Raw genomic sequence first — 17,917 nt, 5'->3', positions numbered from 1 at the left:
ACTTTTACAGTTTCTGTAATAAAATGAGACATATGTTTGGAATGATGGGATAAAAAAAATAATAAAAAATATTAGAATAAAATAAAATAAAATACAAAAGGAAAACAATAAGAAATGTTTCAACAAAATTTTGAAACATTTCAATATTCGTTGTTATTTCTAATTTGAAATAAAAATGATAAAAAGAAAGAACGATGCAAATATGCCCGTAATATTTATGTTAATCAACGTGAAAGAAAGAAAAATGGAATAGTTTGCAAAAGGTTGCTCGTTACAAAGAAGAAGAAGAAGAAGAAGAAAAAGAGAAAGAAAGTATCTAGGAAATAAATAACAACAAAGAGGAAATGTTTGCTTCTGGCTACTCTTTCTTTTCTTCCTTCTTTCTTTCTTTCTCAATCTTAGGCACATAGCTCTTCCATTCCAGAGGCTCTAATTTTTCCCTGTTACGTTAGAGAGGGCTAGCATCTTGACTAACTAGGTTCTCGAGATGTTCTATTCTCCGAGAATAGATGCTCTCTGATGAGCTGACTTCTCTCGACTTCTGCAAAGCCAGACAAAAGCCTTCTCTCTTCTGGTTATACCAACGATGCTGTTCTTTTATCTGGGTCGCATGGCAGACACGTGCAATAAGTGTATGGGCTGGCAGTATTCTTAAGTGTACTTTTGGTTAAGTCACGAGATATTGAAACTATTCGAAATCTTTAAAAAGAAAAAAAATGTTCCAAGAATATCAAAATATAAACGCAAAATTCTTACTTAACTGATGATTAAAATAAATTGTTAATAATAAGAATACCTTGCAAATGAACAAATGATTATGGTCTGATTCTTTTGTTTTTTTATTATTGATCGCTTAATTTCATTCTTAAAAAAAAAAAAAAAAAAAAAAAAAAAAAAAAAAAAAAAAAAAAACAATTGAAAAATAATTTGTAAATAAAATAATGTAATTTTAACAAATATATATTTGTATTTTAAAAATTTATGTTTACATTTAAAAAATTTTATTTCATATCTTTAATAGCAAAAGCATCAAAATTACTACATATCTCAAAAGTTAATATAAGTTATATATAATATAGTATAATTATACTAATGTAATAATCAATATAACTTTGGTTTAAATTTCACCTTTTATAATAGGAAAGTTAACACAAATTTTGTAATGCAAGTTTCAAATTGTATACATTTTTGTTGGACGCAATAAAAAAATTGAGTTATAAAGAATTAATTTCATTAAAAAAAAGATAAAAATAAAAAAAAGAGAAAAAAGAAAAAAAAAACAAAAAAAAAAGAAAAAAAAAAGAAAAAAAAAAAGAAAAAAAGAAAAAAAAAATAAAACAAAAAATATAAACTAAATTGATATAAGAAAATAATTAGAGAGATAATTAATAAATAAAATAATATTTTTAGAAAATATATTTGAAAAACAAATTTATTTCACAAGATGAATAGAAAAAAGAAAGAGATTGTCCCGAAGAATAAAATGTAAATTTAAAACTCTTTTTTAATTGAGAGATAATTAAGAAATATAGAACTCTTATTCAACTGAGAGAAAGAGAAATATATATATATATATATATATATATATCTTTAAATACATATGTATACACAGAAATAATTTAGTAACAAAAAACACTAATTAAAAAATGAGAGATAATTTAGAATGAAAATATATTTTTCATAAATAGAAAATCAACATATATTTATTTCACGAAACAAATGGGGGAAGGAGGGAAAGGGGAAGAAAGAAAAAAAGGGAAAGAAAAATAAAAATAGAAATAAAAAAAAAAAAAACATACAAATAAAAATAAAAATAAAAAGGAAAAAGAAAATATCGTTGCGACACGAGAAACTATAGCAACATGATGCGTAGTCGTCGTCGTCGAGAATGACGCGCGGTCGTTATTGATTACTCGAGCGAGCATACGACGACGATAGTGGTGGGAGGGCAAAGGAAGGGTGGAAAAGAGTGGTTGTGTGCACGTGCACGCGCGCGCGCGCGTGCGATATGTAATCAGTGAGAGTAAGTGGGGAGAGGATGAGAGAGACAGAATGAGAGGTAATACATAGAAGTGAAAGAAGACAAAGGAAGGATGAAGGAAGGGTGTTAAAAGAGAGAGAAAGAGAAATTAGGGAAATGAAAGAAGAAAGAAAAAGAAAACGATTGAAAATGTCAAGTAGAAAGAGAATGATCCTGCGTGTATTTAACGCATTTTCTCTTTTCAATCTTACACGTTTGACTGCTTTTTATAATTCCATTCTTTCCCTCTATCTTTCTTTCTTTCTTTCTTTCTCTTTCTTCTTTCTTTTCTCACTTCACTGTTTGATATTTTCCACAGGCGTGTCCATTAAAAAAAAGTATAAAAAGGTTTGTTCCTTTGAATCACAGGGGGACATTCTTTTCTAACAAAGGCTAATTATTTTTAGAGTCTGATTATCATGTGTGTGTATATGTGTATATGTGTGAGAGAGAGAAAAAACAAAGAATTATAACTATCTATCTACAGAATGAAACGGAAAATCGTTAATGAATGTATAAAAATGATCTCTCACGTTGAGAATAATGACGTAATGGGGATATTGTCATCGAATAAATTCAGTCGTTATTTCAATGACAATGAGAAAAGAATGATATTATGATGTTAGAATGTTACGTACGTTACGTACCTTTCAGGCGTTTCGGACAGCATACGAACTCGACACCAGAGAAGAGCGATATCCCGCATGGTAGTAACATAGCAAAACTCCTTAGATTCATATTACGTTCTCTGCAGGTATCAGCGGCTGTTGCATTCCACCTAAAATAGAAAAAAAAAGAAAAAAGAAAAAAAAAGAAAAAGAATATTATAAAGAAGACTTTAGAATATATATATACGTAATAAGGATATAACAGATAAAGAAGAAACATTGTAAGTGTGTGTGTGTGTGTGTAATATTAATAGTATTATTATTCACCTGTGTGATTCCCAACATTTGGTCTGATTATGTAGATGATCGAAAAGACATCCCTCTGGTACAAGAAGTGCGTCACTTTGGAAGGGACCCTCTGAGAAATTATATAATATATAATATTTATAAAAATGATCAATATGAAATTAATCAATATCAAGGAGATAACTGAGATAAATAAATAGAAAGATCTTTGAATAAAAATCAATAATTTTTTTTTAAATAATTTCTACAAAATTATAATCCATTGATTAACTTTTAATTACTATTATTTAATTACTATTAGTTATTGTTAGTTTTCCAACACTTACCCAGACATCTATAAGGCTTAACCCATCTCGACAATTTACATTTGGTTCTTCCAGGTTTACACCATCCACTGACTCTGACATAATGCGACGACTCGACGATATTAGTGATGTCTCTCTTTGGATATGCCTAGAAAATTATGTTTAAGTTAAATGTCATAAATATTCAAACAGGATGATCTCCATTATCTATCCTTAACATACATAAGCCAAGACCACTTAATCATTTATTCTCTTTGAAATCCTTCAAATAAGAACTCGAGACAAATTAAAATAATATTCAATGTTTATCAACAATTAGCTTGGAATTCATCATAAATTAACAAAGAATAAATAAATAAATAAATAAATAAAAATAAAGTGATTAGCTTACAAAATATCCCATAATAATCAATGAAATCTCAAAAGTATTATTAATATCAAAACCCAAAAATTAGATTAATAATTTTCAATATTTATCATAAGGAATCAGCCCTAAGTTCATATTAAAAATCAAAAAAAAAAGAAGAAAAAAGATACAGATTAAGCCACAAATACTAATAACATCCAATATTAATCCAATGAAACTCTTCAAGTATCATATTAGAAACATGATACATTAATCATTTTTTTCATATAAACTACAATTACGATAAAGTTAAACCATAGGGCAAAACGATTTGGCTTGTAGAAGGTGGAATGCCAAACCGTGCGCTCTTTAGAAGCGCAAGCGCTCTTGCGGTCTAGTGTGTTGCAAGTCAGAGGAACGGGCGTGGGTGAATCGAGGTTGTATCACGAGTGAAATGAGGCTGCCACGAGCAAAGAGGCGTGCATACAACACGTACAACAGTAAACCACCAACAGCAGCAGCAGCAGCAGCAGCAGCAGTACCACTACTACTACTATCACCACCACCACCACCATCATCTTTACCACATCACCAACCATGTCTGTGTCTTTCTTTCGACGATCGTTACTTATTTTACACGTCGGTGTCATTGTGTTATTCGTATTTTCTTCTCCTTTTTCTCTTTCTCTTTTTCTCTCTTTCTTTCTTTTTATCCTAAGTCTTACTAACATGATACTAGCTAGCTAGCTCGTGAAGTATTCGAGTTCGACATACCTGCTCTATATTCGTTTCTACTCTCTTTTTCTTTTTCTTTTTTGGAAAGAAATAAAAGGGGGAGAAAAAGAGAGAGAGAGAAAGAGAGAGAGAGAGAAAATACTTGCAAATAACTTTCAAGAGAGATGGACAAGGTGTGTAAGGGTGGGAGAGAGAAAGGAAGAAAGAGAGAGAGAGAGAGAAAGAGAAAGAAAGAGAAGGTAGCAGGCATACTCTTCTATTTCAACTCTACTGCCTTTTACTCTTTCCCAAACGAGCCAGAGAAGCTGGGAAGCCGTGCACGTTTCTATAGCGTTTCTACTCCCGAATTGAAAGTACCCACTAGGCTTCAACGAGCCTGCTACGAGACTCTGCTGAGAATAATGACGTGTCGTCGGTGTTGGCTGATTTAAACGATCTCCTTTTACCACCTTACTTTTTTTTTTTTTCTTTTCTTTTCTTTTCTTTTCTACTTCTACTTCTTCTTCTTTTTTTTCCGAGTCACCATCTGGTGTTGTGATTTACTTTTTTGATTTCTAGATTACATTTTTCGATTTTCCTATTTTTAAATTAATTTTGAAGTTAGACAAAGTTAATCGTTAAAATTGATTTTCAAATTTCAATAAACACCTTTTCATGTGGATTTTTTCTTTTATATTAATCATATCGTAATTTGATTTATTTTGTTATTTCTAGGCTGAAGATTTTCAATTTATTTTATTTATGTATATATTTATTTATTTTTTTTTTGTTTTAATTGATTTTAAAGTTGATTTAATGAAATAACATTTTGAATTCATCTTAGAAGTAAAAATTATGTCACATTTCGTCAACTTCGCTTGATTTAATTTTTCTTCATTTTTCGATTATATTTTGCATTTGATCTATCTTGATATAAATTCCAAAGTTATTACGAATTAATCTCCGGAGTTAATTAATGAAATCATGAATTAATCTCCGAAGTTAAATAAAGTTAACGTTTAATATTAATATCGTAATATCAACAGACGCCATTCTCAAGTGGAATGAAAAATTGAATGTTTAAATGTGGTTCTTCGTATTGATCTGAATCTCTCACCTTCTTACAATATTCTAAAATCTCGAGTTTGTCCGTCATACAGCTCTTCTTATCGGTCGACGACACCCATCTACCTTGTTCGCCCATGTGTTGTGCCAGGTAAACCTCGCCAACTTCGCATAGCGTTGCAACCTTTAAAGAAAATGAAAATTTGTCTTGGAGATATTTACTCAGATAAAATGAAAGATAAAACAACCACAATGACAAAAGTGTTTTATAATGAAAGAATATTTCTTTTTTCTTAATTAAAAACTTACTATAAAGAAAAATGTTTTTCAATTTCGAATTTGACTATTCAAAAACTCACTGTTAATATTATCTTTTTATTATGAAGAAAAAAAAAATAATAATAAGAACGGAAAGTTGTTATTAAAAATTGTTCTTTTTTTTTCTAATTAAAAATAATTGTTCTTTTTAAATTAAAAAACTTATTTTAATTATTTTTATTTATTTTATTTCTTAAGTTTAACAATATCGGATAAGACGAAAGTATAAGAAAATTTGGAAAGAACCTTAAATATCGATGATTGTCTTTAAAATAGATAAGGTAGTTATATTTTTGTATACAATATTTAACCCAAATTATCGATTATTATATACATCGCGAGCCAACGAATCAAGAAATAACGTCAATCCATCGATTTTTCACGCTCGAATTGTAATCCCGAATGTGAATGATATCAGGCGAAGAGAATCGTTTTCTAACGGAACGATAGGTAATATCGAAATTCTTCTCTACCTTGACAATCAAAGTGTTGTTTCCTAGGTGAGGCTTAAAAGTAAGCTTATAAATAACTCACTTGCGGTTCAGATCTTCCTCCAGCTGGTGCCAATTCCAACCTCTCCGATACGGCCTGTAAATATCAATGAAAATGACTTTATTATTACATTTTTTAGCCCCTCAAAAGAAATTATTAGATTCTCAATGGTCAAACATATTATACTTGTTAACAAATTGATTGTCAACAAATTGGTGTCAAAAAAAAAAAATAAATAAAATAAAAAAAATAAATAAAAAAAATAAAAAATAAAAAAAAAAATAAAAAAAAAATAAAAAACTGACATTTAAGGAATTATGAAAATAATAAAAAATATCATAATTGTCAAGCAACAAATTAATGTCGAGTACAAGAATGGTAATAAAAATAGGTGACACCTGAAATTATGAAAATAATACGAAAATATTATACTTGTTAAGTAACAAATTAATTTCGTGCATAAAAACAGAAAAAAAAATGATTGACTTTAATATTATCACAAAAATAATAATAATAAAAAAAAAAAAAAAAAATAAAAAGGATGTCTCTGACATTAACGAAAACATGAAAATAATAAAAGAATATCATACTCGTTGAGCGACAAATTGGTGTCGAGGATAAAAATAATAAAAATGGCTAATACTTTCATGGAATGATCGATAACATTTTCTTTTTTATACGTTATCAATGATTTATAAATGTTCAATTCAAAAATATCTTTGATATATGTATGTATGTATCATAAATCGATCGTTCCATATATCGAATGTAGTTTCCATTTGCAAGCTGCACATCATTGGTGGCAGCCCCGTTATAAAAGCCGATTATACGATGTTTTATATAAGATTCCCATCTAAGTGGATTTAACTTAATGCGTTTATGGCGCATCTGACCGCAACCTTAAAGCAGCTTCAAACAGACGCTTTCATAGCCACGATGAAGAATGAAATTTTCGGCTACTTCCTTCAGATTCCTCGATTTTCGTTTAACGCCGCCATCTTCGTTCGCGATTGAGGTGAGGTTATGCACGTAGTACATACGTAATCATAGGCAGGAAATGAAGATGAAGAAGAACATATACGAGCGTGTATGTGTTAGAAAGTAATAGGATGTAGCAGCATTGATTCAGATTCCAAGTCTACAATTGTCATAGTTGCTTTTCATTCTAGAAAAACAGGTCGATAGTGACAGCATTTATATTTATATATATATATATATGTACTTTTCATATATGTATATATTATATATATAAATATATATACGTTTCATATAGATACCTTATGTATATAACTTATCATTTTTGTTACCGCAGTTATTTAATACTATATAACAGAAAACAAAATGAAACTGAATATACTACTACTATGTGTGGATTACTTCGTAATATAGGAGTCCTCTTTATTGATTTCGCCATGTCACCATACATATTTCACGAGAGACATGCTGCTTTCGTTTATTATTAATAAATTATGCCGCCACAAACATGCACACACAGACACATCTGCGCATGCTATATATCTTTATTTAAAAAGGGAACTCGATAAATCGCTTGCACATTTTACGAGAAACGTATGTTTTTCCTATCATCATTATTACCATTGATTTTTATACGTATTAGATTATTATGTACGAAATTTCGTAGGAGAATAACGATTCGTTTGGAAATTTGAAATTTGATTCTTTTTTATTCCTTTTGTTTTTATTTCCAAAGAAGTATGTATTATGTTCGTGAGTATGTCGCCTACAAACGTTAGATAAGTTCTCCAATATGGACGTTAAACATAGGATTCGAAATCAAGGTGATTTCAAAATGGAATCCGTGAATTGCTGCCATTTAACACTAGATCGATACACCATAGTGTCTATGACTATTGTAACTCTTTCGAAAGAGTTTCGAGAAAAGGTATTAGAAACGTTAGACTAAAATATTTTATTGTCGTTTCCTTCCTTAAATATATTCGGAGAGGGAGGGGAAGGGACAAAAGGTACATTAATTATTACGAAACGAAATAAATATTATGCAAACAAATGTTAGGATTTTCACTTAACATATAATTTCACTTAAATATTCATGAGCAAAAAGATACGTACGTATTATATCACAAATACGATTTATTTCAATGATTATATATTAATTAGGGATCTCAATACTGTACTTTTTTTTTCTAATAATTATTTAAACATATTTGAGAAAGGCGAGCATGCAAAAGCTAACCACTGTTTCTGCAAGGTTAATAAATTCATAGAAACAGCCGAAAAATATCATATTAGCGCGTAGCTAGTTAATAGTGATCGCGAATAAGGTAAAAATATGTGGAGTATATATTTATAAAAAAAAAAATAAAAAAAAAAAAAAATAAAAAAAGATAAAAAAGAAAAATAAAAAGAAGAAAAACTCAAAAAGAGATTCTAGACGAGTTTAAATCTAATATTGAAAATCTATATATAAAGTTTGATAATATAATTAACGAATATATCTTTTGTCGAATTACGATATCGTCAGATAGTTACTATTAATAGGAACGATAAATGAACGATTAAAAAAAAAAAAAAAGAAAAAAAAAAGAAAAAAAAAAAGAAAAAAAAACAAAGAAAAAAAAAATAAAAAGAAAAGAAAAGAAAATGAAAAATGAAGGAGTGCTTGGAATGCTTGGGATTTGAACGTTCAAACTATATATCCACCATAGTTCTCGATCCTTTCCTTTCTCGTATCGCATACCCGATACATACCGATAACGTCCAAGCCAATAACTTGCGTGTAAGGTTTATATTTTGATGGCATATGGACGCCGAGAGAGCTTCATGCTCGACCGAACAATGCGATTTATATGAGCAATGCGAGCTCCGAGCTTCTATAAGAGAGCAAGAGATAGAGAGAGAGAGAGAGAGAGAGAGAGAGAGAGAGAGAGAGAGAGAGAGAGAGAGAGAGAGAGAGATAGATAGATAGATAGAGAGAGAGAGAGAGAGAGAGAGAGAGAGAGAGAAAAGAGGTTAATCGCTTTTCGATCCTTCTTCTCTCGAATGAAAAATGATAAATATCGAAGACTCTTCAATTATTGAAGAAAATAACTTGTCGAGGTTATAAAAAAGGGGCGAAAAAAAAAAAGAGAAAGAAAATGAAGAGGACGCTTGATGATATAAAATATTCGATTACTCTACTTCGATATCTCTCTAAACGGAGTCACCTCCTCTCTTGCAAGCATCTGGCATATCGTGTTACGTTGATCAAAGATCATTTACCGAAAATGTTCGCAGTAAAAAAAAAAAAAAATTAAGAAAAAAAAATAAGAAAAAAAAAAAATTACACAGGCAAGATTATGATCGTGATTTATAAGATACACAATAGCGAAATATTTGTAACCCACACTTCGTATAATATATTTTTCTTTATAATCTATGAAATGATTTTATATTATTCATGAGAAAAGATTGTCGATCTATCGTATAACATTATGAATACATTCAATGACATTTAAGAGCTATATTACAATTTACACATGCGAATCAAACTTATTACAGAAGCTCTCGACGTCTATCGTACGCGATAAGTTTGCGTAATCATGGTGCTAATATATTACTACACTACTATAACTGGTACGTATTATTACTCCTTTTCCTGCTCTTACTACTGTGTTCGCGTAACATTTAAGGTATGAGAATGTTGAAGTAAAAATAGCATGAGACATTTTAAAAATTTCATTAGTTCCAACATTGCCACGTTATATTCCCGTATTTCTTGATATTATTTTAATTTCGATCATTCCTTAAAAAGAGATTAAATTAAACAACGTGTTATGAGAAAGACAATCGAAATGCTAAATACATCCTATTTAAACAAAATCATCAATGTTCTCGGAATCCAATCTCTGTCTTTTCTAGTCTATATATTTTTGTCGATAAATTCGATCCAAGAGTAATATAAAAAGCGAAACATTTTCACGTTAGATCTATTTTATCTCTATATTCGATTTGATTAGAAAGTTAGGAATACATAATATAACGTTTGTAAGGTTTCGAATGTTCTATATAAGCCTTGAGAATCAATCAAGTATAAAGCCTCTTTTGGAAACGCTTCCTTATCTTTACCGCATCGTACTTTTCTATATATATATGTGTGTGTGTGTGCTATATATATATATATATATATATATATATATATATATATATATATATAATGTATCACTGTATAAACGATATATGTATATATCTACCATTGTATACTATATTGTATAGTAAACTAGTACTATAGTATATTAACATTGTAGTATACTAACACTGTAGTAAGATAGTACTGTAAGCTAGTATATTAATACTAACATTGTAGTATACTAGTACTGTAGTATGCTAATACTATAGTATACTAACATTGTAGCATGATAATACTATTATATACTATTACTATAGACCACTAACACTGTAGTATACTATACTGTAGTATACAAATACTATATATAGTACACATGCTGTAGCATACTATATATATATATATATATATATATATATATATATATATATATATATACTGTATACATTGTATACACTCTATATGCAGTGATACATTTATACTTCCCGAGGCAAAGTAAAATCCGTGACGTAACACGTAAGCCATATAATATTGAATGCGCGATGCATCCTAGTCAAAGAAATATATATATATATATATATTTTTTTTTTCTTTTCCAGTTATATATCTTTATATATATATATATATATATATATAATATATATACCAAGAGAGAAGTCCAAAAAACAAGTGAATTGCACGTGAGAATGAATATGACTCATCGAGAACGTAATCGGTATGCCATCTACTGAGGCACGCATATAGGATGTATCTATGCGTCATTATTCGTGCGTGACATGCAATGAATCGATAGTACATTGAACGATTAAATTTGTTTGAGAATCGAATTATCGAAAGCGAGAGAAAGAGAGAGAGAGAGAGAGAATAAGAGGAAAGCGAAATTCGTTTCCGCAAAAAAATTTTGTGTTAATATACATATATAATTGATAGTCTCCTTTCGATATATTAGAACTTTCCATTTAGCATCTATATATATATATATATCTCATAAGGTATGTATTAATAAATTCCCGAAGCAATATTGTGAAGAGGAAGTTCGTAGTTACCCTTTGAAATACCCTATAATCGACTTATCGTAATTGAGTTAGATGAAAATTGACGAAGGAGGCCAGTACTACCAGGGAGTAAAATCAAATTCAAAGGATATTCACGCGAGAAACTCGAGGGGGAAAAAAGAGAAAAAGAAAGGGAGAGAGAGAGAGAGAGAGAGAGAGAGAGAGAGGGAGAAAGTAAAAAAAAAAAAAATAAAAAAAAAAAAAAAGAAAAAATAAAAAGAATACTTTTATGTTGATCGAACTAACTTCCAACCAAAATCAATTTTTATTTTCCATTTATCTGAAAAAGTTTCATCTTAATTGAAATCCTAATCGTCGTCCATCCTAAAAGGTTATATATCGAATCTTTAAATACATTTACTCGCACACAATTACAACAATCCATCCACCCACATGCACACATACACACACTGTATACAATTATATCACCTCTTTGACATTATTTTCAAAACCATTGGAAACGATGGAAAAAAAATTAAAGTTCATATACACCTACGCGAATATGACGTTTCTCCTTCGAACAACTGGACCATAACCGTCGTCGTCACCGTTCGGCTCTCTCTCTCTCTCTCTCTCTCTCTCTCTCTCTCTCTCTCTCTCATCTTTCGTATCATAAAGAATGCTGACAAAGTAACAATGAAAAAGAAACGAAGGACGACTTTTTGATGCGGCTTATACCGCCTCGACATGAATGACGTCGTTAATCGTCTTTAAGACTCGAACCCAGTTAAGTTCTCTTCGATGATTCTCAAATCTTCAAGAGTGAAAAATTTCCAAAAGCACGAACCATTTCTTTCCATCTTTCTCTCTCACATTCATTTTTCTTTCTCTCTTTCTCACTAATTTTTATTTTCTCTATCTCTCTCTCTCTCTCTCGCTCTCCAACTCGTTCATTTTTCTTTTTTTTTTCTTTCACTCATTTCCCGTCTCTCTTTCTTTCTATTTATCTGAATCTTTTCTTTTGTCACTATTCATCCGTTCCCAAATAATCTACCTGGAAGTTGATTTCTCTCAAAACTCGGACAATTTTGAATGATGAAAAGAGAAGAGGGTGAGTAAGAAGAAAAGACATATGAAAAAGAGAGATGATATGTATATGAGAGATAAAAGAGAGATTGTTTTACGCAGAAGCGGAAAGACGTCGGCTCCGCAAAGTTGCGTATTTCATCGTCGTATGTACATTCAAAAGAAATAAGAAAAAGAAATAAGAAAAAGAAAAATGATTCTTAGTATTCGAAACGACGAAAGAAAGAAGATTCTCAAGTAACTTGAAATGCGTTCTTTCCTTTTTGATAAAAAACAATACCGGGGACGATTATTTTTCGCTGACGAATAATATAAGATTATTCTTTGCCAGATACGACGAAATGAGAAAATTAAAATGGTCGTTTTTTCTTTTTCCTTCCACCACCCCCCAAAGAATCAATCGTCGAATCGATACGGATATAACGAGATAACCAATGAAAATCAATCTCATTAATATTTCACTTTTCTTATGAAAAAAATCTGTTGGACTCGAAGCAAATGAAAAACATTTAAATGATTTTTTTTTCGAAATGTCATTACACCCAATTTTTTTTTTCAAAGAACGAATCATTGCATTGATACGAATAAGTGCGACCAATTTAAATCGATCTCTCGTTGACATTTTCTTTTTTCATCAAGCATCTCTGTCAGATTCGATGAAAATGAGAAAATCAGAAAGATTTTTTCAAAACGCCATTACACCCAACATTTTTTTCAAAGAACCATTCACTGCATCGATACGAATAACCTGCCGATTAATCAAAATCAATCTCGTTGACATTTCATTTTTTATAAAATAAAAAAAAAAAAAAAAAAATAAAAAAAATAACAAAATCAGTCGGATTCGATGAAAATAATGAAATAATAAAACGATTTTTTAAAAGGGTCATTATATCTAACATCCTTTTTTGGATTAAAGAAGCAATAACCGCATCGATACGGATATATAAAGAGGCGATCAATGAAAATCATTCCATTCAAATTTCATTTAGTCATAAGGCAAATCTGTCGGATTCGATGGAAATAATGAACATTAAAACGATCTTCTTTTTTTCTTTTTTAATGTCATTATACCTAACATTTTTTTTAAAGAACCAATCACTACATCGAGATGGATATAACGTGGCGACCAATCAAAATCAATCTCGTTGAAGTTACATTTTTTTTTTTTTTCTTTGAATAAAATTATAAGAAAAGTGTAAGGAAAGGAAAAGAATTGGTAAGAGACAGAAAGAGAGTAAGAGAAGTCGACGATCGTTACGAGGAAGGGGGAGAGGGAGGCGGAGGAAGAGAGGAGGGGGTGCGGGTTCACTTGGAAAGTACTCCGAACATATTAAAGCACGGAGCACCGGCGCGTGCATCGATCGGAGGGAGAGAGAGAGAGAGGGGGGAGGGGGAGAGGAGAGAGCGGCTCCCGTTTGACGGCGGCCATAGTAAACTTCCTTTCTCATCGTGATGCGACATTTCTTCAGGAAATTTTGGCAAACCAAAAACATCAAATCGTACTATGACGAGGAAGAAGAACGAATCGATCGATAGTGGCCATCGTCGACGAATTTTACGAACCAATCAGCATTCTTCATTATAAATCTTTGCTTATATGTGAAGTAAGGGAGGCGTTGATTCGTCGTCGATAAGATTTGAAAAAAAAAAAAAAAAAAAAAAAAAAGGAAAAGAAAAAAATTATTACACTTTTCGTAGTTTCGCATATTGTGAATTTTTACGAAGATATAAAAATAATAAATGAAAGATGAAAGAAGCCTTTCTTGTGATATATAGGAAGACCTCTTGCTTTTGTTTCTTGAATCGTTATTACTGGTATCTCATCAAAAATAACTACAACCGCAAGACTTTCCAAGAGTAACACCATTGAACAAATGTAGAAGGAAGTCTTTGATTAAATCGAAATGTAAAAAATATTTGTATTTTTGACGTATTATAGCATTGTATATTCCGTCTCACTTGTATACATATGTACATATATGTATACGATGTGTATGTACATATATATATGTATATATATATGTAATGTATATATATATGTATATATATATATACAAGTACATTCTTGGTGGATACGTCGCGTGGAACGTCATTGCGGCTTTCTCTCATTCCCTCATTTTCTCGAAGTGACAAAAAAAAATGTGTCTCTCATGACGATTGGTTATTTACGCATTCATAAACTCACCTGAACGCGAGAGACCAAGAGGACGCCCAGCAAGAACGCGGGCAGCATCATCCCCTTCATCTTCCTGCCTGCCAGCCTCTACCTCGTTTCTCTTTCTCTTCTTCTTCTTCTCTTTCTCTTCTCTCTTTCTCTGACACTGGTACGTCGCTTTAGAATCTCCTCCCGTCTTTCACGACGAATGGATGGACGTGTGACGACCTTTGAAAGGAAATTGAAGAGACTGATTTTCTTTTCTTTTTCTTTCTCTCTCTCTTTCTCTATCTCTTTCTACCTGTTTATATCTCAGGTAAAAATATTCTAATCCCCGTTTCTCAAATATTCTCGTCCCCCACGTTCCGGAAAATAATAACGATATTACAAAAATCCGGCGCCGTATACGAGAAAGCGCACACGGCAATAGTGTTAATGCGCGACTGCTTGGCTAGCTACCTTGGTGCTGCTGCTGCTTTTGCCGTCGCCACGACCACCTCCACCACCACCAACACCGCCACCGCCGCCACCACCGCTGCCGCCGCCGTTGCCGTTGCTGCCGCTGTCGTTGGGTGGGTCGCTCGACTAGAAATCCAATATGGCGTCAGAGCGCGGCGCGGTGCCGCTGAACCGGCTCAGCCAATCAATGGCCACCGCTCGATGACCGCGCCGGTACCCGCTTTTCACATGCGCCCCTTGACCAGTCGATAACGTGGCGGGAAAGCTGGTGATTTAAACGCTTCTCGAAGGAGCGCCAATTTTCCCGCTAAACCTTTCCTTCTTTATATATACACTTCGCGCATTTGTAATTTTTCGAATGTTTTTTTTTTTTTTTTTTTATATATATATATGTAGACATTAAAAATTAAATGATTTTGTTAAGGATACAAAAAAAAAAATCTTTGACAAGAGAGAAAAAATTAATATGTCAATGACGATATACTCAGATGTAATATCAATTGGAATTAGAATTTCTATGGAGAAAAAAAATAATTTTTATGAGTTTCCACAATGGTAAAATTTTTTAATAACTTCTTAAGAATACTATTAATATTTTTGTTATCGAATTGATTTAATTAATAATAACAAGATGTGATTGTATAAATACAATTGTAATTCTATCAAATAGAAATTTTTATGATATAAAAACTTTTTAATGAATAAATTATTCCTTAATAAATTTGTCTTATACTGTTATCATATTTATGTGTCATCGAAAATGTCAAATTGGTCAAATTAAATAACAAAAAGACAAAAATAACAACAAAAAAAAAAAGAACAAATTTTCAATATAAATACATTCGTAAATCTAACAATCTACGAATAAAGAGTATGAGAAAAATTAAATGGAATAGGATTTAATGGGAAATTGACACGAGGCAATGGAAATAGAAATGGATTGTTCATTGTTTAGTTTATACGATCGATCTATTCTGGTAGGATTTCTCGTTATAATGAAGTTGTGCTTATATCGATAATATTCCCAATGACTAGAGTGGAGTCCCGTTTGAACGTGAAGTCGTCTAGAACGAGAGGCGTCTGCCGGCGCGGTGCGGCGCGACGTAGAGAAACCCCGACCATTGGCAATCGATGACAAAGGGAGTTTCTCGTGCGCCGCAGTAAATTGATCTTCAGAAAGTGTACGTGGGGGAGTACAAAGTCGTGGGTACGCGTATAGGAGAAAAAGCGTATAAAAGAGAGAAAGAGTAGGACCAGCCGGTTACACAGGCGGGAAAACGAGAAAGGAAAGAGAGTGTAAAAGAGAAAGAGAGAAAGAAAAAAGGAGAGAGAGAGAAAGAGAGAAAGAGAGTGAGAGAGAGAGAGAGAGAGAAATCCCCGATGCCGAGGGCGAACTCAACAACCTGTAGATACTAGACTACTGTTGTAGCACGCGACAAAATAACGATAGAATTCTTTTTTCTTTCTTTCTTCTTTTTTTTTCTTGGTAAATGTCACGTCATTGGTATCCGTCGAAATCCATTTTCTATGAGAACGATTTCTTTCTTGGGATTTGTCGTCTAGTACAATGAATTCTGACAAGATACCAGGAACTTTCAATTTCAAAAACATCTAAGTAACTTTATATTGATTGTTCCGAGTTTTATTTGCTTTTTTTTTTTTGTTTAAATTGTAATTTTATACGATCACGTGATCAATAACGAAATGATATAATATAGCTTTCTTTTATGGAAATTAAATGAATTCATGTACTTTGATTTCCTCGTTATTTATTTGAAGTCGTTCTAATTTACAAGTTTCAAATCATTTTTATTAATAGAATTTAGATCGATCGCTCGATTAACGCCAAACAATCTGTCTTACGTATCTCTCGTGAAAATAAATTAATTTATATATTGATCTCTCTGTCATTTTGATTAATTGTTCGAATTTATAAGTATCACCATTTTTATTGTTGATTTTAGAACGATTACGTGATCTATACCAATCTCTCTTATATATATCTTATGGGAATCAACAAATTTGTATTTTAATTTTTGTCACTTTTACACCCTTCAATGTGTTTTTTAACTAAACGATTTGTATCTCATAATCATCGAAACAAAATATAAAAACCAGGAAAAGAATACAGTTAAACGAATTATATTAAAGATTAAGGATCCTACCATACTTGGTTTATCATACCGTTCCATATAGAGTCATCGTTACTACCTAATATTGATTTTCGGTACAATCAAAGCCGATTCACAAACAATCGTAGCGAGAGCTTGAACTAGGGAATATAATGCCACGCCTCGAATAATATCAAACGAATAATATGAAAGAAAACATGATCAGAAATACTATATTGAAATTTTCAATAATACATTGGTAGGGCAAGTACTTTGTTATTTACCAATAGTACGAACAAACAAAGAGAAACATTCGTTGATATAAAATTAATAATAATAATAATTTCCATTGACCGTACACATTCCTTGTGCAATGGTTAACAGATTTTCTGTATGGAAAAAAAGAAAAGAGAAAAATAAATTAAAAAAAAGAAATGATAAATAAAAATTGATAAATAAAAAAATAAGAAATTAAAAAAAAAAAAAAAGAGAAATAAGTACGTACGTATCTTTTGATTTCTTTGTCCTTTTTTAGAACAGCATGAAAATGCATAAGTGGATAGCCTTGGCCTGTTCCAACACTCGTGTGTCGGGCACCGTACCTACTGGTTACCCTGGAAACGGTATCGATTTCAACCCTCAGCTATGCAGTAGAAGCACAGCACCAACACCATGGGGTCTTTTCATCTTCAGTTTCGACGAGGTGCGGAGGCCTTTTCGTCAACCCGATTACAAGAAACACCGTTCTTTCTTTTCTTGTCTCTCTCTCTCTCTTTCTTTCTTTTCACTGTATGTAATTTGGGAAGATACAGAGAACTGCAAAAGAAGGGCTTATTATTTGCAAACGATT

The 17,917-nt window shown here is 31.4% G+C and overlaps 1 protein-coding gene across 4 annotated transcripts in view; it reads right to left on the bottom strand.

Annotated features, from left to right (window-relative positions):
* The window catches only part of LOC124955246 (amyloid-beta-like protein), a 19,173-nt gene extending 4,063 nt beyond the window's left edge, over positions 1-15,110 (bottom strand). For 2 of the 4 annotated variants that reach the window (XM_047509404.1, XM_047509407.1), the window contains exons 1-8: positions 14,799-14,950; positions 14,528-14,725; positions 6,217-6,270; positions 5,417-5,548; positions 3,261-3,387; positions 2,956-3,046; positions 2,668-2,798; positions 1-13 (exon numbers count right to left, since the gene is read on the bottom strand). The exon at positions 1-13 is cut by the window's left edge and continues 207 nt beyond it. In XM_047509404.1, the coding sequence (XP_047365360.1) occupies positions 1-13; positions 2,668-2,798; positions 2,956-3,046; positions 3,261-3,387; positions 5,417-5,548; positions 6,217-6,270; positions 14,528-14,587 (608 nt within the window). In that variant the 5' untranslated portion in view covers positions 14,588-14,725; positions 14,799-14,950. The other 2 variants (XM_047509406.1, XM_047509405.1) reach the window with 2 other exon arrangements.
* Positions 15,111-17,917: the final 2,807 nt, after the last annotated feature.

This window comes from Vespa velutina, chromosome 17, assembly GCF_912470025.1.
Source record: "Vespa velutina chromosome 17, iVesVel2.1, whole genome shotgun sequence".
Lineage (NCBI taxonomy): Eukaryota > Metazoa > Arthropoda > Insecta > Hymenoptera > Vespidae > Vespa > Vespa velutina.
Note: the sequence above shows the minus strand (reverse complement) of the source record. Positions and strands in the feature narration are given on the sequence as shown.